Here is a 23339-nt window from a genome sequence, read left to right as displayed (position 1 = left end):
TTTTCTTAGTTCTTTACTGAATTTCAATAACTCGGTTCGATATGATTTTTCGAACCATTTAATATTAGATGTGTAATCATGGGGTGAAATATAATTTTTTTTCTTTTCAGTTTTCCTCAATTAAAAAAAGGTCTGTTTGTGTAGGTTCCTTGAATATTTTTACCTTCAGGACGCAATTGCTGTTTACCAAAAGATTTCCGGGCTTAATATCGCGATGTAGAATTCTTGAAGAGTGGAGATACTTTAGTCCTGTAACAAAGGAAGACGGTACGACGGGTGGTTAATCTCTGGTAGATTACAAAGGAGCAAAAAATAAAGTATGAGGTGCTTTTCTTGCGTGGGATGAGGAGACAATCGCTGTGGTTGTGACGGAGTTTCAGATTATACATACATAGAAATACCTTCCAACTGACATAGTCTTCGTAAGACAAAGCGTAAACTCTCACTTATATGCTAGAAACTTGGAAACGACAATTAGCAACTGTACAGTGCATCGCGGAGTTCGAAACTTCCTAATTAGTGATAATTAAGACTTGAGGTAAAATTTAGCACAAAAAAATTTCATCCGCTAGCTAAACCTTCCTTCAAAAACAGCTCCGACGAAACCCGAATAATGAATATTTTCTTTAATCGAATAAAACAGCAAGTCGCATCATCCCTTTCATTACCTAAAATCAGTCGCAACGATCAAATTTAGAAATAAATTACAAAACGAATACGAAACGATATCTGTAGCTGTTCGATATCTGACATTCGAGGTTTTTCTCCATTTCTCTTCCGTTCTATCTCCTGACTTTTCTCTTCGTGTTTTTTTTTCTTTCATTGTGCGCGGCACGTGTGACGTGATGGCAGGTTGACGACGTTCCGACACCTTTTACTTTCGTACATAATTTCGTTTTTATTCTCGCGGTTCGTGGTACGAGTTTCCCTGAAAAACGTAGTAGCGCCATAAGCGCAGTAAACTTTTTGACGTTATTTTCTCTGGTTTTACGTTCGGTCGTCTGATAACAGTCCGTATATAACTATATATATATATGTGTGTGCATGTTATACGAATGCTATCTCTTATAAAACAACGAGAATTCACACTAGAAAGCGTTTCAGGATTACATAAAGCTGAAAATTCCATTTGATGCAGATACTGCTGCAGTAGTTACACGTTCTCTGTTGTATTATACATAAACTATATTTTTAAACCATCAGAATTGCAGAGTCCGCAGGCTTTTCTTTCTCCTCCTACGTTACTATACATTTACCTACATGCAAATACAACTGTACTACACTCTTCGGAAGTACCGACAACGAGATTAGGTATCTAATATTCAATTTAATTTTTACGAACTTAAAAACCCGCTACGCGCACCCGTCCGATAAATTCGCAAAAAAACTTGAAACTCCGACAATTGTTTCGGCATTAAAGAATCGAGGAATTTTTTTCCTATTTGCCGTTAATGCCAACATCAACTTCCACAACTTCTTGCATGGATTTTTACAATTAGTATACTTGCAGTACACACATACTCGCTAAGTGAAGTGTTACTTCCACTTTACATCATCGTCATCTATAGATATACATAAATAATCACTCGTAAGTAAACTCTAGTTTTTTTTTTCTCTACATTTCACCTCGTTGAAATACGGTGTGAAATTAAAATCACTCGGGAACCGCGCGAAGCGATCGTTACACCGTTTAACTATGATTTCATCGGTTTTGAGAGAGAGAGATGATGAGCAAAAAAAAAATCGCTCCAATTAATAACATCTCCGTGGATCGATTTTATTCCGCAATAGTTTCGTCCACGTCCAATCGGGGGTAACGAGTATGTATGGTATACTCACGGGGGATAATCTCCGAAAAAAGAGACGAACGGTGAAAAAAAAAAAAAAAAAAAAAATAGGAGAGTTCGAAGCGGAGGGAGTGAGAAGAAAGAAGCTTGCGCGAAAAAAAGCCCCTAACTATAGATAGAATCGTGGAACGAACACTGCAGACCAGGGTTAATCTGTTCCCTATTCAGTTGACACTCGGCACCCAACGCCTGCCCCGCAGGAAACTAAAGGGGATTCCCCTCTTATCCGAGATACGGATGACGTGTACCATCCATGACTACTCGTTTTTCAGCTGCGCTGGGGGGATCGACGCGAAAAATCTGCAGACTGCAATATAAGAACCGAAGAAACGGGGAACTGATGATTTTTATTCGAATATAAGGGTCGCGCGCGATATGAGTCATTCCCGGACAAGACCCGTTCCAATTTTATGGTATATGTATGGATGATAATATTCCCCTAACTCGAACGTGTATTTACTCAGTTACACGCATACATATATGCGTATACCCTGCGCACACGAGGTAATATTTTCCCTCGTATATCGAGGGCTGAAAACAAGAAGAGCGTAATCCACGAAAAACAGACTCCTAATATCGCTGCGTATAATGAGAACGTATCCCAGAAAAGTGAAGGGGATGAGAATACGTGGTTAAAGATTAACATTTTTATTTTTATATCGGTTGATCTTAAACGATGCAAATATTAAAAATAAAAAAAAAAACGGAGGAACTTTTAATGATATAATAATATTAGCTGATGAGAATATAATAATATAGAGCCTTGGTCGCTCTTTACGTGCACCTGTATAGATGTATGTAGATCTACATAGATCATTGTGGCGAGCGATGAAGCACGACGAGGTAATGTTTTAACCTCGCTCGCGGATGATGTAAAAAAATCAGCAAGTAGAAATATCGTCTCGAAGATGGCATGGGTAGTGAGAAAATCCGTGGGAATGAGTGAGGTTCGACGATACGTATACTATATGTATGTGTATAATATATCCGTGGTATAATTCATTGACCTTACGTTCAATTTTAAAACACGGAATAAGTTATTTTTAGATGCGTTACAAATCAACGCGACAACTTCTCCCTAAATACTTCACATACTCGCACACGTATACGTACGGAGGTACATAACTTAGTTGCCGCGAGTTTTGAACAAAGACCTTTGTTGCATATGAAATGTACGTACGCCAGAATCTCTCCTGGCTCTTTCTTCCCTTTTATTTATTACAACTTGGGTAACTTCTGTCTCCCTTTCGAAAAATTAGTCCGACAATGCGGAATTCCTATGTCGTTTCTACTCGGTTTGTACGTACGTACGTACATCAGTTCAAAATAGAACGAAAGTACGCGAATGATCTCAATTATTAAGCAAATAAATAAAGGTGAGCTGTAACGAGAGAAGGGAGACGAAGTGGCCTGTTTATTGGTTTATATCGAGCGTCTAGACGGATCGGAAGCCATCGTCAGGGTGCAGAGGAGACTCACTACATACATAGGCGAACGAATAGTTACGAGAGTTTGCGATACTCCGGATGTAGACGCGGTCGAACAAATTAACCAGGACTACCGAACTGACGCGATACTGATATGTTCTACACTTTTCCTCGACCGTGGAAAAATTGAAATGTCTGCCGTTTACAATGAGGGGGAAAATTGCGTTGTTAATAAAAGAAAAAAAAAAAAAAAATCTAATAGAAAGAAAGATAATTCGCGCAGTACAATAGTGACAACCGGTGTAAAGCGCACCGCAAGCTCGACGTGAGGACATAAAAATTGAAAGGATTATTTTATCGTTTGTTGGACGTGTCGATTATATTTTTATATTACATCGACGTCAAACGGAATACCGGATTTGAATTCCGAAGAGGTAGGTTTTATACGGCTGGTAGTTTCTTTATACAATGCTTCAGTGAATTTAGGAAAACAGGAAAACAAGGATATAAATTAAAAGTGATTACATACAGTGATAAAATTTTAATTCCCACGATCGAGATTATAGTGAAGCAAGATTTTCGCAACAATTATAATATTTTTAATAAATCTTCAGAGAAATAGGGAATAAAAAAATGTTCAATCGACCGAATTATATTATGCCAAGTTTTTAAAAAATCGTAAAATAAATCGCGCGGGTTGGCTTCGATCATCCTGTGAAGTGCAGAAAGATCGCGTCTGCAGTGCGAAGGATATAAGGTAGGTACGTACGTCACGGTTAACGATTTTACGTTCGATCCGGATGAGTTCACCGCACTCGCCGATTCCCCGGTGCGTGCAGATTCCAAAGGCTCTCGGGACATTCCTCGAACTTTGAAACTCAAAGTAGGTTTATTCGTCGTTATGAAATTTCACGATAGCGAACCGCCGTACCGCTGCGTTTTTTTCCTCGACTTATCGTCAATTTTTTACATCCATTTCGATAATCTCAAGTGCGTTCTACAAGCGCGAATATTTTTTCTTCTATTTTGTCGTCCAGAAAGGTGAGGAAGAAACCGTTTCGAAAATGTAACCAGGTTAATGAGTTAAAAAATAAGAAATACTCGTTACAGTAATATGCGACTTGATAAGTACTTAGATACGAATAAATGAATATAGATACTGAGAAACTGAAATAAGGATCGGAAACAACCTCGATTGGTAATTTTTTTCAATCAGGTACCGATCAATCCTTTTTACTCGTGAGTTATACGTCAAATTGTTCATCAACTAGCAACTCATTCGAGCTTCAACATCGAAAAGAACAAAAAAAAAAAAAGATGGGCACTTATATGACGGATCGTACTTTACTGTATATCTGGCCGACCAAAGCGCGTCACAACTCCTTATAACTTATGTTAGTAGTAGCGGCCAGTTAACGTCAGACGGTTCGAAGAAATCGAACGCCACGACGCCCGACGATCTGAGCAGCTTTACACTCATAGTACATATGTTACCTGTATAAAAAATGTGTATATCGAACTAAAAAACACATCAATTTTTTTCGCACCACCGAGTTGGCGGTAATTATTATTTTCGATTGATTTTTTTCTCTCGTCAAATCTGCGGATGCGACTTTACCGCGTAGTTTCACGAATCGTGAATGATGCTGGGAAAATAGGGTGTCGATTTCTGAGCATACGTAGGTTGATTTTTCGTCTACAGCGGTGAGCTCTACGTCGATTGCAATTGCAGCAAGTGATCGAGGGGGCCTTCGGTCCGAAGGGGCCGCATGACGGGGTCTCGGGTCACGGATGGGTGGTGGTAGGACTGGTTTGGCCCGGCAATCCTCTTTCTCTCTTTATTATACATATCTATACTTGCACGTAGACGTGTACGTACCATACCTAGCTAGCTATTCAGTTATCTAATTCTAGGGATCTCGACGATATACGAGTTTCGCAATTTTTTTACTTCGAGTAAAATGAATATTCCGCCGATTTGCTCGTTTTGGGACCAATCGCGGTCGCACGCAAATTACGAATCAGTATAATAACGTATACAGGCCACGGTCACTGCGAAAGATTTAAAAATATTTACGAGAAAAAGGCAGAAAAAGTTTTTAAATCGTTAGTGAAATTATTTCACAATCGATGCATGCCTACAGACTACGGTAACTTTGAGAGTTGTATATCTGGGTGTATGAATTATTATAATTTGTCAAATGACGAGATAGGTATGTAAAATTCGTTCGCAGTTTCTTTGTTGTTTCTAAAAAAAAAGATGGACACATAATTTTGCAGAGCGGGTACTGTACGGTGCGCAAGTAGCAGGAAGAAGAAGTACTTCGTGAATAAGAGAGTGATGAAGGGAAGAAAGAGTAGATATAGAAAGTGAAGAAGAAAACGACGCTTGGCGACACCCCGAAGACTTACGACCGACAGAAACTAAATAATCACCCCTCTCCGCTAACGAAGATCATTTATTTCAAATGCAACGATAAATTTTACAAAAAATATATCATAAATGAACAATATTTTTTTTTTTACTAATGTTTTTCTTCCGTTAATCAAAATGTCGTACAATAATTCATCATATCTCGTATCACGTTTTCAACTAAATTTCACGATTACGAAATTGAACGATTCAAAATATCTCTTCCCTTCAAAAAAAAAAATGAAGAAACAAATCGTAAATGTTTCAAAAAATTGTAGGAAAAATTTCAAAGAGATATTCGAACGTACGAAGATGTGGTATGCGAGAAAACACAAATGAGAAAAAACCGACCAGACATCACATTGATGTTTCTTGGCGCTCATTGTCGTCGGATTACGAGGGTAGTCTGAGAGACTTGAAGAAGCCACAAAGTTTAAACGTAGTTACTTAGGTGTATAGATATATTTTACCATCTGTAAAGATATATAGACGTACGAGACACTCTTTCCACGATCAAGACAGAGCGTCATGTCGATGAAAAGAGGGAAAAGAAAATTATTGAAATAAATAAATAAGGAGATAGAAAAGGAAAGCTATAAATAGCTGAGGAAGAATCTTGTACGTCTAGCGCATTGTGCGCGATGTGACGTTTCACACCGGTGAAAAAGGAGTGCTCCAATATTTATGGAGTAAAAATGTACTACGGATCTATGGAAACCTCGAGTCGTAAAATTTGCATTGATTTTCAGTTATAATAAAGTCAAAGTTCCACGCTCCTACCGCAGCTCTCTCTGTACCCATACCACTGAATTGGACGGACTCACGCTTTTCTGCGGACTAAAAAATGCAGCAACATTAACTCCCGTTGTTTCCAACGGTAGAATCTCGGGTAAAATTTTATCCCTACGAAGAGCAGTGGGTGGCGGTTGCCCCTAGTAAGTACTTGGTGAATAGGTGCACACGCAGCGTGTAGTAATATGGGATTATATACATACTGCATGGGTATATTAAATATACAAAGGCACATGCAAAGTTACAGACGCTGCTACTATACCGCCGCAACCCACCTAGATGCATTCAATTGCACCTACAAAGTACATACCCGCGCTACGAGCTACAACGGTCCTCAAAAGGGATGTGAGCACCTTTGAATTAACAAGTATATGACCATCGAAACAGAACAAGAACTGAAATCGAAATAAGAGTAGCGAGAGATGGAAAGAAGAATGTATAAAAATTCAAATTTCGCAACGCCAAGATTTTCACTTGATTTTTGCTTTTCTCATTTTTCAAGTGTTTTATTGATTTTTGTTTCTATCAGAAACGGCGCAGAATGAGGTGAATGGTTATTTGAATTGTGAAAGAAATTATGGTGAAAAAAAGTAAAAAAAAAAACGAGAGAGATTCGTTTGTGACAACATATTCTCAGGGTGATCAGGACAGACTCGCTTTTGGAATCGAAGGAAACATCGGTTTGAGAGAAAAAAACGAGCGTTCTGACGATACTTATAATATGTGAAATACACGCACGTATCGTCGTACTACCACTTTCTATTGTCGGTAGGTATACGTAGAGCCATTATTTTCTAATTCCTGTAAATATTTAAAAAGCAATTCACCCATCAAAGTTTATCTATAAAGCGTCGCCGCCACACCAACTCCGCACGGTATACATTATGGACACGCGTTTGGTACCCTATGGTATTTTAACTCACACCGTTTTATGAAATATAACCTGAGAGTTTGCTACGTTTCGGATATGTGTATAAAATGCATGCGTACATGTCGCACAATGAAAGCACTTTCCTGAAGCAATGAAAAGTTCTGGGCTCGCTCCGCGAGACACGAAGGGAGAAAACGAATTAGAAGACCCCTTTTTTTCATTTTAGTTCGCGGCGGCCGGTCTTCCGCCTCGACGTACGTGCGTACGTAAATTGCGTACATATGTGTATCATATACGGTTACTCGGATTTATTTTTATTCCCCTCTCCCCCGCAGCAGTAGGCGGAACAAAATTAAGGGTGGATTTGTTCTTACATTTGAACTCCATGATTGCAGTGAATTTTTTTTTGTTTTTTTCAAAGTCTTTATGTTTTTGAATTCTGATAACTGTTGGCGTTCAATGAACCTAAACCTAAACCTGAACCTTGTACAGTTCAACTTCGCGGTGGGTTTCAATTATACTTTGGCCAGGAATATATGCTCTCCTCCGAAGGATTTCGTTAGCCCCTACCACCTCTTTTCCTTCCTTTCTCTTTCGCTTCCTTCCTTCTTCCTTCCTTACTTCATTTTCCCTCCTTTTCGCAAACTGCTACAGTCACGCACCCCCCGAACTACCCAAAAGGTATATTTATTCGAGAAAAAGGGGGCGAGAAAGCTACTTACTTTCGGTTGAAAATGGTAAATGGAACCCGAACGGGCACCACTTAAACTAAAAATGTTAATTTTGTAGAAATTCATCCCATACGAGATGAAAAAAAAAAAAAGTATAGGGGTACGTGTGGCGCGAGGAAGAGAAAAGGTTGAAAGTACTCGACTACTCGTCTGAATTGCTATGCCTATGCTACCCTTACATTTTATGTGCATGCCTATATCTATCCATTTGGTACGGTATATGTCTATATACTGCAGCAACAGGCTATATCGTCTGTGTGTACTCGTATTATGCGGCTTACAGATCGCATCGCGATACCAAGTGACATATAACCTAGGGAGGTACATAGATAAAGGTATATAAGGTGGGCGTATGTATGGTGTATGTATAAGGTACACGTAGGTAGGTAGGTAGGTACATAACAAATTTATAACCATGTAAGTATAAAGCGCGTGGAGACCTATGGGTGCAATAGGAATAGCTGCAGCTTCTCTATAATAGTAAATCAAAAGGACAAGCTTGAATCATCAGAGATTTGATCTGACACTTATACTCAAGTTCTATGATGTATAATATATACCTACGCACATAGGCATGTAATAATCGAGTGATTTCCACACTTCGAAATGTGATAATTAAAATACCAAATTTACGTACATGACGTATTATAATGTGAGGTATATCGAAACGATGCTGGGAATTTCAAATAAAAGTTTTTGAAAGTTGTAAAAATTCGAAAAATAAAAAGCAATAGAATTCGGAGGATATGCCGATTATACTTCAAACTCGAAATTAGGAAGCTTTAATATTTCGTTAAATTTTCCAAATGAGTACACTTCCTCGATTTGCGGACTTATAATTTTTTCCTGTAGGTGTCGAAAAAAAATTATTTCGAGCTAAGAACAAAATCAAGATTTTCAATTACAAGATCGCGAAAATTGCCTTATCGAAGGACCTTCCACAACAGGCTACGTTATTTAGATCGCATAGATGAATGTTTTTTCTTTATTTTGATTAAACGAATGTCTAGACACGAAGCTGGAATCTAAAGTTCTCGAGACCGTCGTCTCCGTTAAAGCTGAGAAAATCGTCTCTCCTCAAGTAAAATAGCTCTGAGGAGTGTACAAAGGACTGACAATGAGTATTAAGTCGTTTAGTTACGCCAACAAATAATAAATTCACCATTAAATTTCTCGCGCAGAGCCAGATTTTAGTAGAGGCAAAAAAAAAAATCTCTCCAACAACGAAATTGGATTACAATCCATACCGCGTTTTTTTTTTTATACATTACACATTAAATTTTGCAATTTCAATTCTACGCATACCTACAGGTATATAATGTACTAATCATAATTCTCAAAATTTTCTATCAATTTCTATTATAATTTAGAATTCTCATTCCTCTCAGTTCTGTCTTCGTTTTAAACTTGACACAAACGACCATAGACTGCGCACTTGGATTAAATTAACCCACACTAGGGGATGAAATTCGATCATTTTTTTTTTTTTTGGTTTTCCTACAGGACTGATTTTTTTTCATTACATTTATAAAGCCGGAGCAAGAGCCTTGTTTTTTACGCCATGTTTTCGGAACTTTTCTAAAAGCAAGTCAAATCCAATCTTCGACAGACGTTCGCTTTCACCCACGGCAACCCTGTGCACACCCCACTTCGTCTTTTTGACGTATTTTCCATATATAGATGTTAAATTGGATAGAAAAAAAAACGAACAATAAATATGTGATGCCCTTGTATAAAATTCAAATGTAACTCGTCGCTGTAACATTCTCAAACATCTGTACCAATGTCTATAGAACACAGTATACGTAAACGTTATCTTCTTTTTCTTCGGTTTTCTTTTCCACATTATTATTCATACTTAGGTAAGTTCGTGAATGTTGAATGTATAATGACAAAAAAAAATTATGTACAAAGCTTCGAAATGTATTACGTATACGTATATTTATATTTTTGTGTACGTTGTTCGCGAACTTCAGCGCCGCAAAAAAGCAACAAAAAAAATTAAAAACAAAAAAACAAAAAAACCAAAAAAAAAACTTTCAGGGATTGGTTTTATGAAAACTGACTTTTACAGAAAGAGTTCGTTGTATGGTTTGTTACGTATGTAATATACATAAGTAATGTCATATACACAGGTAGGTACCTATGTCACGGTGTTGATGTTTTCGTTGAAAAAAAATATGAATAAAAATGAAAAACGATACGCGAATACGAAATGAGCAGCGAGCGAAATTCTGTGAGCTCTGAAAACCAAGTCGACTGGTAATTTTTTTTTTTTTTTTTTTCTAAATTATCGTGGGGACGTCAAAATATTGTCTAGCACGGTGAACCAGAAATTTAATTTCGCTCCCTGCTAAGGGTGTTTATAATTCTACGCACCGCTCTACAAAAATGCGAAGGAAGAATTTTGCGATGCAGTGAAAACCAAATTTCGTAAACAATAAGTGCACGAGAATGCCGCGAGGTGAAATATTCAAATTTTTAGAGTAGCTGCAGTGAATGTATTTTTTATTTTTTTCTTCTCTTGTATTATTATTACAAGGGTGTCTATAATAAATTTCCAAACTGTAACGGTGGTTGAAAGATATATTAGAGAGAATGTAGAGAAAAAAAAAAAAAAATGATAATTTATCACTCACCTCGTAAAATCTGATATAGGAAGACCTTTATGTGATCTGCGCTGAGATGTTGAGGGCTGACGATGATCTTGTGCAGGTCACTTTGTAAGAGCTCGGTGATGACGTAACTGTGATAATATATCGGTTAAGAAAAATGATGGATATTTTTGTTCTTCAATTTTTTCTTTTCTATAAAGTTTACACAAACATATAACGTGTGCTCCGAAAAAAATCTATACAGAGGGAAGGAGAAAGAAAGAAGTATACAAGTAAAACAAACACAATCAATCGTTAATTTTCGGCGAAACGACGTCTTCGGTGGTTACGATAAACCGTTTTTCTTTCAAGATTTCGGCACGTCGGCGTCGGCTATAACGATAATAATTTTCATGAGAATTTCAATTTCCTGGTTTTGGAATTCGGGCCCTCGCAAATAATGTATTCCGTTAAGCCCACGTAACATCGAGTACAAGAACGTTGCGAGGAGGGGGATAGAGGGGAAGAGGATATAGGTTTGCTCGAAGAACGTCGCGTGGTACAAAGCGAAACAATGGACGCCTTTGCTTTCCAAAGCTTGAACGGTGCTTTGGGAAAACTTTTGCGATAACCGTCTTTCCCTCTATCTTTATCTCCCTCTCTCTCTCTCTCTTCCTCCGCAGAGTTTACGATTGTCGAGACAATGATGTAGAGTCGCTACATGGGTAGGCAGGTATATGGGGCTCTATGAAACATAACCCATACCTGCACAATACGTAACAAGAAAGGAGCGATAAACAAGGACATTGTTATCGCCGGTTTAATTAGCGGAGAAGAAATCGGTATCATCGAAACTTTATAACCATCGCAGAACCGAGGCCTATAAATCGTCGATTTTTTGAAAATTCAATCGGTGCAGCATGTTGAAAAATGGCGGATCGCCGGATGATGGTACGTATCTGCGTAAGAAGTTAAACGAAACGCGCGATTTCCTGTTCGTACGTTTCGTTTGCCTGGCGCGTTATTATCGACGGGTTTGAACCGGTCGTTGAAAGCTAGTTTTCAGAGCCGTCCGCGCTTGAATATGCCGGGTTCATGAAACAGAATCCTCGAACCAGGTCTAGGGGCAAAAGCCGGTCCTCGGAATGCCAGGTATAGACGTCTGTGCGTGCAACCGCCGCCCGACAAAGGTATGCAACTTGACTGGTTCACCGGATTCGTCTACACAAATTATACGACGCATTCCAAGGATTTCGTTCGCCCTTCGCTTCTGACGAAGGCGAGACATGTATCGCACCGGCCCTAGAGATCCGGACTCGCAAATTTAAAAACCACGACCACTTTGAACACTAGCACGGGTCAATTCGCATGAAATCAACCTGTTCCCCTTATTCCGCACGCGGTTTATGGATCGAACGAGTGTCTCACCTCGGACGTTTCATTCAACCCGCGCGATATTCTCGCAGCTTTTTTCACCGAAATCTTCGTTCAACCGTTCGTCGACCGAATGGGGAAAGCTCGACGACAGCTTTAACCATTTCGGAAATCGATGCCCACCGATAGACTTTTTTTTTCGATCGCGTTCCCTTTCTACCTTGGACTTGAATGGACGAGATAGTACGGACTCTCTACATACAATCGTGGAACAAAAGCTCGGCTTTTCTTTTTTCTTTTTAGAAATCAACGTGGGCCGATTTTAAAAACCGTCAAATATGCAATCACCGTACCTAAAATTGACCATTATTTGACCTCAATTTTGAAGAACCTTTTCACTAACCAGACTCTGGAAAGATGATGAGTTTCAGAGGCGTCAGATAAACGCCGTGATGAAAAGTCTATAGTTTCTACATACCTTATTCTTACATACGTATGTATAATATATAGGTAAAAGGTAGGTGGATCGTCGTCCGTGGGTTCACGCGAAGAGAAATATCCCCCATACAAGCGAGGCAAGAAGAGAGGAGGCAAGAAGAGAAAAGAAAAGTGGAGAGAATGGGCGGTGAGGGAAAAGCCCTGCGGAGAGTATAAACCCAAGAAGAACAGGTTAACCTCCCAAGAGACTTGAATGGCAAAAGTTTTCTCGGTCGGTAGTAAAGTAAGTCGTACGTACGTGTGTACGTGCGGCGGACTTGGATATCAACCGCCCACCACCCGCGATTCGATATTTGTACAATATAACAATTTGCGTTTTTCGTACCACGTGAGATTCAAAAATAGATTCCGTATAATTGTGTAAAATCGCATCGCGAGTACAACTGTGAAAATTTTTGGGCAAGTTTACAGCGGTCTACACGTATGTATGTGTACACGATACGACGCAGATAGAAATTCCTTCTGGCTCGGAATAGACCATATATAAATGTGCGGGAGGGTTGATTGCACTTGTGTATACATTTGCGCAGCAGCGAAACTAGAATTTCTAGTTATACGCGTACGCTGCCGCGTTTATGATAAAGTTTCACGAATAAAAGCGCGCCGGCAGTTTTCACAATTATTGAGTCGCAATAGATATGCATATACAGGGGTAAATCTTTTGAATTTAGATTTTCAGAGCTGCGAGCTACGCAGATACCGTAACCGTGAAGAACGTATATATTCTGGCACTCTGCGGTACGCGTTAGGTACGTACGTAGGCAGCTGGCGGTTTGGTATAGACAGCGGCAGCATCCGAGCTACAAGTTCAACAATCTTTGGTCTTCGGTTTCAAGCCAACACGTGTTAACGACGAAATATAATACCTGCGCTACACCTAGGTACGCTTTTCTGCCTGTTAATATCTTTTTTTTCGTCTCGTTATACGGTGCGCGGTAAGGATGGTCCAAAGACCCCTGAAAACGAGTGAAGAATGTCAGTTTCTTACGCAGCCAATGTCACTGATTTTCGTTTTTCTGATCAGCTCGATGATTTTTGTTTGTTTTGAAAGGGAAAAATTACTATTTCGATTTTGCGAGGCATTTCATACCGTTGCTCGATAACCATATTGCAGGGTGTAAGACAAGAAATATTATTCGCCACTATGTACGTATATTGAAACTTGGAATCCGTTATTGGTGAAAAATAACAATTCCAATATGGCAGTTGTTCCGACGTCACGGTGCTAAATACATACACGTCTTTACGAATATCATGAGATCAACTGATTTGGTTAATTATTTTGGGACTGAAGTTTCTCATCTTCTCATCCTATCCAGTGTCTGTACCCACGATCCTTTAAATGTAAAATTCTGACGTCACAAATATGTAATTCGTATCAGATCGCAAATTTTCGAAAACCCTAATTTTCCATAAATTGAACCGAGATCGATCAATTTAAAAAAAAAATCAGGTATTCAATTCTCCGGCTCCGACGTTCCTAGGCACCAAGTTCAATTGCGAGGGTGTGAGCCCAGGAGTCACCCTGTAGAGCGCGAGTTCGAGTTTCCACAAGTATGAAAAACAAACTCGCAAAATAAAATGCAATAAAAATACTACAGGAGCAATATAAGTGAGAGTAGGTACTTATGGTCTTCCTTATAACTTACCGCAGTGCCTTCGTCTAAGCAGTAAGTAGTTTCTTTGTTGCTCGGACGAGAGACGTGGCAAGGCCAGCCTGCGACGCTCGTGGGACCGGTCACCCAGGTCTGCAACGAATTCCCCCCCACCCCCCCCCATCGCGGGGCTCTTATATTTCCCATCCAAGTAAACCAGGTAAGGTTAACCAGAGCCGCGGACTTTTTTTCACCTTTTATTTGTTCTCATCTTTTCATTATTTTTTACCAACGTTACAGAGCTCGCAGGGATCAAACTCGTTGGCAAAAAAATCGTACAGGGCAACCTCGCAAAATTTCAACGATAGCTGTACCAGATTTTTCCGAGTATTTAACTCACTCGCGTACGATAGCCCGAAGGGTATACACCGGTGCCTGATTTATTTTCTGTACCATGAAACGACTGACGACGAGCGTTCTTAAAAGAAAAAAAATTTCAAGATCTCCGAAAATCCAAAATGGGAAGAAGAAAATCCGGAAATTATTTTGCATAAAAGAAAAATTCCGTACAGTAGTTGCGAAGCTTGCAGGGGAAACCGGAGTTTTGATTTCTTCGGATGCTCCTTTGTGCGCCCGCCACTAAATGAGATCAAAGCACCGAGTCGTAAGTTTTTTTTATTTTTTGTTTTTTTAAATTTAGATCTATCCAACACATAAATGCAACGGCCACGAACGTTTTATCCCGCTTCTTACTCGTTACTTTTTTATTTTCCTCTATTCATTTTCCCACCCATCCTCGCCAGCTTTATACTATTAGAACGCCCCTAACAATAAGTAAGAGACGAAGATCCAGCTATATTCCCACGAACGAACAGCGCATCTTCTAGAATCCAGCCGATGCTCGGAGGTACGGGATTCTCTGTCTAGCGCATCATCGGCGGATGGAAGGAAACGCAGCTTTGTCGCGTGTCAAATGACTCACATCAGACCATGTTCACCCACGCCCTTCCCGCCACACACACACACACCGGCAAGCAGCACGGTGGATATTTTATATATCTACCATAGGCGAGAAGATCGGATAGTTACGTATGTTTTTCTCCGCATGAAAGACTTCGTGATATATTATTGATTTATTTCGTGCGAAAGTTCATCACGCGATGCCCACACACGCGCGCGCTCGCAACGATACGATACGCGGTGCATCGAAAATCGTTTCGCACGAACGAGATAAACGTAGAAAGCGCGAGTCCGGCGACGATAGCTGCGATTCGGACGAACGAACGATCCGTCTTCGAAGAGAAGAAAAAGAAAAAAAAAGAAAAAAAAAAGGTTTCGAAAGACAAGGAATCAATTTTTTTGGCCGTACCGAGCATAATTACGACGGTGAATCGACAGATCGTACGAATGCATAAACGAATTTAGACGAAAAACGGCAATCGTCGAGCCGCGTCGATCGTTGTAATCACTCGGTCGATTTTTCGAGGACTCTCGAGCTTATTTGATGAATCTGTAACAATGTGTGTGTGTGTGTGTGTGTGTGTGTGCGCGGGTTTTACGGTAATAAAAAGCGTGAAATTAATATATATACCTCAACACAAGTCCGAGTATACGTATAGACGTACAGGTATTCATGCACCTGTACATATGTATGTGTATACTATACGAAATACCGTGCGGTCTTGATCGAGGGTTATACGTTTCATTGTTAGCAGCAGGACTTTCTTATATTCTCAGCAGCGTCTGCAAACCCGCGAGTTTTGCTGCACGACAATAGGGACTACTTCGTGAATGACTGACTTCCGTCACGCAATCGCTCCCGTTACCGCGTGCCTACAGTTGCGATGCTTCGCCATTTCACTCCCTACGTATTCATTTACATGGGTATACTGCTGCTACTACGCCTAGATATCATATCCGCGAACCGTCGAGTCGAACGAAGATATTCGTATTTATAAAACGATCCGAGAGAGAGAAAAAAAAAAAAAAAAAAAACTAAAGAACGCCGACGTTGTCCAAACCGGAAACGCGAAGCGAAACGATTTTATTGTGATCGTTTTCTTCAAAGTGCGATTCTCACAACCCGATGTAACCGGCTGAATTTGAAAAACAAGCATCCGGTAAAACGGTAAGAACGTTGCGGTGATATCTCACTTTGCGCGGGTTGAAAATTCCAGAGGTAAGACGTTACGGCGCTGGTATCATAAACAAAGGTCTCTCTCCCGTTAGGATTCTATCCCTTATATCATGACCGGCGTTATACCTATAGAAACACAATGGGGGAGTATAAGATAGCTGTAAGCCCGGCCACATGGCGTGGGAGTAAGGAAGATGAAAAACATGAACGAGAACGAGAGAGTAAAAGAGGAGTAAAATAGATGAGAGAAGGGCTGCTGGTGGCTGACGTTTTTAATCCCAGAGCTCGCCGCTCTCCATTGTCAGAGCGATCGACAGTGCGTGGGGGGGAGGGGGGCTTGAGGGGGGTAAAAAAAATTTGTTAAAAAATTGAGGCGATCGCCCACGGTGGAATTTATATCCTACCTCCTCTCGTGTTCGCGAAGGTCGAAACCTGCTGTAAACCAAAACCACCAAAATATAACTACAATTGATAAAAACAGAAAAACAATTTTCCTCGATTTCGCGAAACAACTGCATCGCAGGTGTACGATTAATCTCCACCTTTCTACGGGACAAGATAACTGGATGTATATATAAGAACGGGGAAAATTATCACGCTCATCCCACGTAGGGCACAGGAAGTATTGTATAATGAGCAGGTTGCGTACAAAAGAAAATTCGAGCCAGGTCATCGATCTACGTCCGTGTAATTTTGCAACGAATGTAATCATTCACCCGCATTTCGGTTTCACGTTACTCAGCTGCACGCACTCAGAGAAGCTGCCGCTATATGCGAGAGCAACCCCCATCGCCGTTTCCCCCCCCCCCCTCCCCTCCCCTTTACTCCCTCGTTCCTAATTTCGTTAACAAATACCTCTGTCGATTAATCAAAAAATTATCGCGGAGAAAATTTTCACCGGACACCTTCCATTCCCGAGACCTTTTTCCCACCACCTCGTAATTGGCACCAAAATGCGTTTCGAATCTTCAAACTTGAATTTTCGAAAACCTTTGAGTCGAATTGAATTATCCCACTTTTTTCACGAGTCATCCTTTCTCTGATCATCTCGCGTTGAGATCGCGAGGCGGTACGAAAAAGCAACAACCGACAACATCGAGTTAAAAAAAAAAAAAAAAAAAAAAAAAAAAAAAAAAAATGAAGACAGAAGTGGAATACAAAAACTAGGTAGTACTCGTTGCACGAACGCATGTATCAGAGGACTGCAGCATCGCGAAGGAAAATTACATACCTTATATCTGTTGGAGTTTCTATTTATAAGTAAAAAAGGGCGCCAGGGCGTCGCGACGCACCGCTGAATATAACGTGGTGACGACGACGTGAAATTGAAACGAGAAAAAGGGATGAACTGCAAAATATAGACTGTAAGAATTCAATAACTTTTGCCCGCTCAAAGAATTTTTTTTTGTTACGAGGTATACCTATGATAGTAATCGCGTTATTTAATTAGATACAACGATGAAAAGACATAGCAACGATCGTTTGAAATCAAAGTGCAAAAAATTTGTCCCATCTCATATCTCAATTTTTCCTACACTCCTAACTTTTCATCATTTATTTTATTTTTTTCTGTACTGTTCTGTAAAACTAAAACGAGAAAGAATTCAAGGTGTTTAGCGCATCCTGGTTTCGATCGGTCTAACCTGGCTGGAAGAGGTCTCAAAAGGTGATAATGAGTTCTGAAGAAGCGAAGAGAAAGAGAACGGGAAATAAAAAGAAAAAAAAACGTATCCATGGTCAGATCTTTACAAAGCGATGAACGAAACATGGAAAAAGATTTTCCTACGCGTTTATTTGTTCATTCGAACCAAGAAAAAAAAAAACAATATGTATATAAAATAAAATAAATAAATAAGAAAAGGGAAATGTTCAAAAACGAGTCTGTCGCTGCCAACGTGGTTAACCACATCCTCTTCGTTCGCTTTAGGGATGAGAATCAGGGTGGGGCAGGTACATGAGGATCTTATGCGATGTCGGTACGATACGAAACGCTGCAGGCCAAAAGTCAACCGGAAGTCGTCTCGAAACTCTGAAGTTTATATCCCCGTTTTTACGTTTTTTTTCTTTTTTTTCTTCTTATAAACCTATACATACCTCGGATGCATGTATATAACCTTTGCCAGGTTCCCGAAATCCGCTAAAAAAGTTTTATTGCGCGACGTCCCTGCGGTCCTATACATATATACATTATACATGCGTATAATAACTTCCGAATAAGTCCAGAGCGAACACGATTCTTGCAAAAAAAAAAAAAAATAACAGAGGGAATTCAAAAAACTGTCCAACAACCCGAAAGATTCACGAACAACTTTCCCTCCGATTTTTTTCAGCCCTTTTACCGTGTCGTGGTTTTTTCCTCGCACTTACATTTCGAGTAAAAAAATAATTGGCCGGACTGGGTGATCCGAAGTAACGAATTTTTTTCTTTTTCAACGGAGAACAGCTGGTGTTAAGAAGCGTGCGGTCGGGACCAGAGAGGTTATGACCTAGGAAGTGATTAATTTGATATTATAGCCGTTGATATAATCGCTCCTCAAACCGAAGGATAATCGTACATAGCTACCTACTTGCCGTTCCAAATGAAACGGAAATAGGGGTAATATTGACGTTCGATAATGAGCCTCTAAACCCGGAACGGCTTTACACGTATGGGTTATATCTGCATAACGTATGTATAAGTATACATTATACACATACCATCAGTTATAAAGTACACAGCGTATTATAGATCTGCAGATACATAGAGATGTGGAGAGAGAGATGGAGAGAGAGAGAGGGAGGGAGGGAGGGAGAAACAGAGGCAGAGAAAAGGTTACCACCGCGATGCTGCTGCTGCCGCTGCTATAGCTGCTGTTACTCGGCAAGCAACCAACGTTATTGTTGATCATTTGCATTAATGATAGGTGATTATCCGGTAGCTACCGCTGCCGCTGCCGCTGCTATGCGCTTGAGTAGCGCCAGACAGGGTGCTACAAATATTTACCCTTGTCTACCGTCACTCTCGTGGTTCGCGATATAATAGTCAACTGATTTCTGAATGGGTGCAGATCTGTAGTTTCAATCGCAGATGAGGAAATTTCTACGCTGTCGCGGACATCGATCGGATCCGGTCGAAAAAAAAAAAAAAAACACCGCGCTCAAATCACAGATTTTATTTTGGCTCGGATTGAAGATCGTGGCGGGTGAAAAAAGGCGGAAAAAAAAACCGTCTTCAAAAATCTAGCCTGCGGACATTTATTTTTATTTTATTTACTTATATTTTATTTGGTTTTTTTTTTTGCATTTTTTTGCACCTGCCAACAGCAGATGAATTTTTTCGCGATCGTGATAGGAAATTGAAAAAAAAACAAAAAAAATATCATAAAAACAAAATATAACATCGTGTTGCATTATTTTATTCGGAATCGGAAGAGTTTATATTTTATATTTTGACAGGGTATTGTCTTCGCCTCCTGTATACCGTCAAAGAGTTATGCAGCTGGTTGGAAGTTGCGAGTTGCGAGGTCACGGCGGTAGATAAGAGGCGAAGCTGCTTTTAGGCTCACTCCACCGTCAGTCGTGTCTTATCATCGCGGAATAACAACCTCTACAGCGGACGGTGGGGAAAATTCGATTGACATTTCGCTCGCTTTCTCTGTACCCGAAATAAAAAGATAAAGAAAAAAAAAAAACAAACCCCCGCAGAAATACGAAATGTACAAGCAACAAAAATTTTCGCAAGCGAAAAATACTTTCTCGAGTTATATTTTTCAATTCAGTTTTTTCCATTGAATTAGAATCAGGTGTGCGGTATATTCGTCCTTTGAAGAAACTAGAAACCGGTCTATTTCGAAAACGCAATTTAATTTTTCGCTTGAAACGCTCAACGGGTTTATCTGCGAAGCTTGCGGCGAACGAGTATATTAAGCGCCTTTTTTGTTTTTTTTTTCACCGCAGCGCAACGGAGGTACATATATTCAAAGCTGTGAGAACTTGAGAAGAGTTCCTCAGATCTTTCCGGAAAAATTTATTTCTCTTTAAATCCTTCGAGTGAAAAGGTACGCGAGGTAAATATTTTATAAAAGTGGCACCGCACATGTGTACTTCGTAGATATGGATATACATATACACGTCGCATACCTAGCACCGCGACAGAAATTGGGACGTTGGGAACCAATTGCGACCAATTGGAACCAATTGAACCACGCGTGATTATGGAAATGATCCTCCGTATCAAAGCGAAGTCGCTTCCTACCTCTTTTTTTTTTTTTTTATCTTACACGCTTGCGAGTCTACCGAGAAAATTAACAAGAAACGTCTCCTTCGTCTTTTCCACGTCCCGTGTCTTCAAATCGAACGAAAACGTCACCACGTATTTTACAATAAATTGAAAAAATTCATACGTGGTCAGTAGTCGGTCGGAATAATTGTTCTCTACCCCTCGTTAACTGTTCAAAAGCGAAGATTGAGCAAAACGTTGAGAGAAATAGAAAAAAACTATTCATCCCATTTCAAATATTTCCTGCAATTTGCAATGTGTAATTAAAATCTCTTCAGTAGTTAGCTTTTTATGTGCATGTGTTATATACGTGACTTCATTTACCATGTAGGAGGATATGAGAGGGAAACTTGAGAGCCATATACTCAAGATTCCCGTATACCTGTAAGGTATGTAATTTGTGCCTAATATACTCCGTAACTTATTACATTTCGGCAATCTCTCTCTACTCTGCGCGAACGAAAGGACGTTCAAAAGAAAGGGGTAGGAGATTCGTTATTGGTCGGTTCTCGATGCTCGCCGTGGTTATCGGAGCGTAATATATGTATATACGAGAATTACTACGACACGATCTCCAGGACTTAAAACGCCGTGCTTGACCTCTTTTTCTCTGTAACTTATACATACCTACCTACCTACCTACCTACCTTCTTACGTGTACCTACACGAGGAGCTGCACAAGTACTCTACGATAAGATCTTAAACGCAGGTGTAGATACGGTAGGTATGGTATACACCTATATGTTTACGAATATGTATACACGGTAGGATGTACATCGCGATGCTGTTGCTGTCACGACGTTGACACGACGCAGGTGTGCATCAGGTGTGCGCACTCCTGATAAATGCAGGTGTTATATATGCTACAGAACGATTTCTTCAAATAAATAAATATATATATATAGATTGAGGTCATTTTTACATCAATCATCATATTTATCGCGATGCACTTCACCTCGAAATAATGAAAACGATAACGACGATGGTAAATTATGCGCGTTCCTGAATACCCGAATCGAAAAATTTTCGTATGATTTCATACAGATTATATACACAGATTTTTCCTAGCGGGCGTCGCGGCGCGTGACGTCGCTTCAAGGTGTACCTATACGTAAAACTGGGATAAGAACTACGAAAACGTTTCAGAGAAAACAGGAAGAAAAATGTTGTGAAAGTAAAAAAAAAAGGATGAAAATGGAAAAATGATTTGTAGGAACATCTGGTGCGGTCTTAGCCGGCTTGAAATATAACCAGAGGATTCGGCCAAGTTGATGTTATTTTTCGTACAGCACGACAACTTCCGACAACGGATGACCATATCCGTTATAAAAAAATTCAACACTCGTCGTATAATATCTATGCACTGTTGGATCGAATCCCCGTAATATTTCTAGGTCTAGATGAGAGAATCAAGAATTTTCGCAAAAGCCCGACTCGTAATTATACCGATTCCAGTTATATGGCTTAGGTATAAATGATACGTCCTTTCTTGGTATAATTATGTGGGTATTTGTATACCTGTATAAATTGGATCATCGGTGCGTAACTACATATGTATACATGTTTGTAACGCGAGTGAATAGGAGTGAGTCGATCAATTAGATCGATCATTGAATGAAATATCGAAGGCGATATTTATAAATACCCGCACTTATATGTATATCAGCTAATAAACACATACGCGCGTATCTGTGTAGAAATAGGTTTACATTTGAATATAGAGCTTTCTCATTCCGCAGACGGCGTTAATTGCAAGCTCATATAAGCAAGGGAGCTGTAAACGGCGATAATAACTAATTCAACGTAATTATAGCTGGCGTAAAAATGAAAACCAATCAACCGAAGCGTTGTGTACAAATGAAGCGTAAAATGAACTTCGCCAATATCATTCGCAAGCTCAGCGTATGAAACTTTTCACTCGAGATTACACATACCTGTAACCCGTACTTAGAAATATCTACATAGGTATCTCAAGTTAGCTGCGTGTATGCGCACAGGTAAATCGACACGGGTATTTAGTTTCCATATACCACCCCAGAGACCGAAGGGAAAAAAAAAACTACACGAAAAAGGAAAGACAGAAGTACTTATACAGAATTACAAAATCAGAGCTCGTGGAATTCGCAGTGGAGGAAGCGAAGTTTTCGTACATTGCATCGGGCCAATTACCGATAGCACTTTGATCACTTTTCTTGTAATTAACGGAATGCTCGGCGAACGGGCGAAAAAAAAGAACTATTTAAAGTTGTTTCCACCTCATTTGGTAGAGCGCAGTTAGTCGATTTACTGGTCCTGCATTCCCGCAAGCTCCAAGAAGTTTCATTTTCTTCTTCAATTTTGTAGATCGATTAATTTATTTATTTTTTTTTTTTTTTCATTCCTTCTCTTTTTTCCAAAGTGTTAGTCTTCCGTACAATGAAAGAGTTCTTTTATTGTTTCATGTTTAGAATTTTCAAGCTTTCACCTCTAGAGACGTTGAGAGAAAACCTAGAAACCCCACGAGTACAAATGAGAAGGGTGAATAAATAAATGATATACATAAGTATGCGCGTATAAAATAGTAACAATAATAATGATTAAAATTTGAATTAAAAAAAAAATAATAATAATAATAAAATTGATATATAACGTGTCTGGATATAATTTGTGAGCGTAGGGTCGCTGCTACTGCTCTGCTGTACAGGTATAGGGTGAACGCAGAGATGAGGAGAATCATGAAAACGAGCGAAAGCGAGAACTCGAGCAATTAAAAGTTGACTGAACAATTAGGGGATGGTTTAATATAACGGTGATAAAAATTTC

At 39.6% G+C, this 23339-nt stretch overlaps 1 protein-coding gene and 1 long non-coding RNA gene across 3 annotated transcripts in view; one reads left to right on the top strand and one right to left on the bottom strand.

Moving 5' to 3' along the window:
* LOC105690664 (serine/threonine-protein kinase NLK) overlaps positions 1–23339 on the bottom strand; it is an 85103-nt gene that overhangs the window by 12738 nt on the left and 49026 nt on the right. For both annotated transcript variants that reach the window (XR_002305928.2, XM_012408677.3), the window contains exons 4-5: positions 10721–10827; positions 164–249 (exon numbers count right to left, since the gene is read on the bottom strand). Coding sequence is in view for 1 of the 2 variants with exons in the window: in XM_012408677.3 (XP_012264100.1) it covers positions 164–249; positions 10721–10827 (193 nt within the window). In the remaining variant the exon portion in view is untranslated. The remainder of the gene's footprint in view (positions 1–163; positions 250–10720; positions 10828–23339) is intronic.
* LOC125500389 lies at positions 12409–14856 on the top strand. The gene is made up of 3 exons (XR_007277764.1): positions 12409–13428; positions 14202–14362; positions 14443–14856. It is a non-coding gene; the product is annotated as an uncharacterized LOC125500389 (long non-coding RNA).

This window comes from Athalia rosae, chromosome 3 (assembly GCF_917208135.1).
Source record: "Athalia rosae chromosome 3, iyAthRosa1.1, whole genome shotgun sequence".
NCBI classification, from domain to species: domain Eukaryota; kingdom Metazoa; phylum Arthropoda; class Insecta; order Hymenoptera; family Athaliidae; genus Athalia; species Athalia rosae.
Note: the sequence above shows the minus strand (reverse complement) of the source record. Positions and strands in the feature narration are given on the sequence as shown.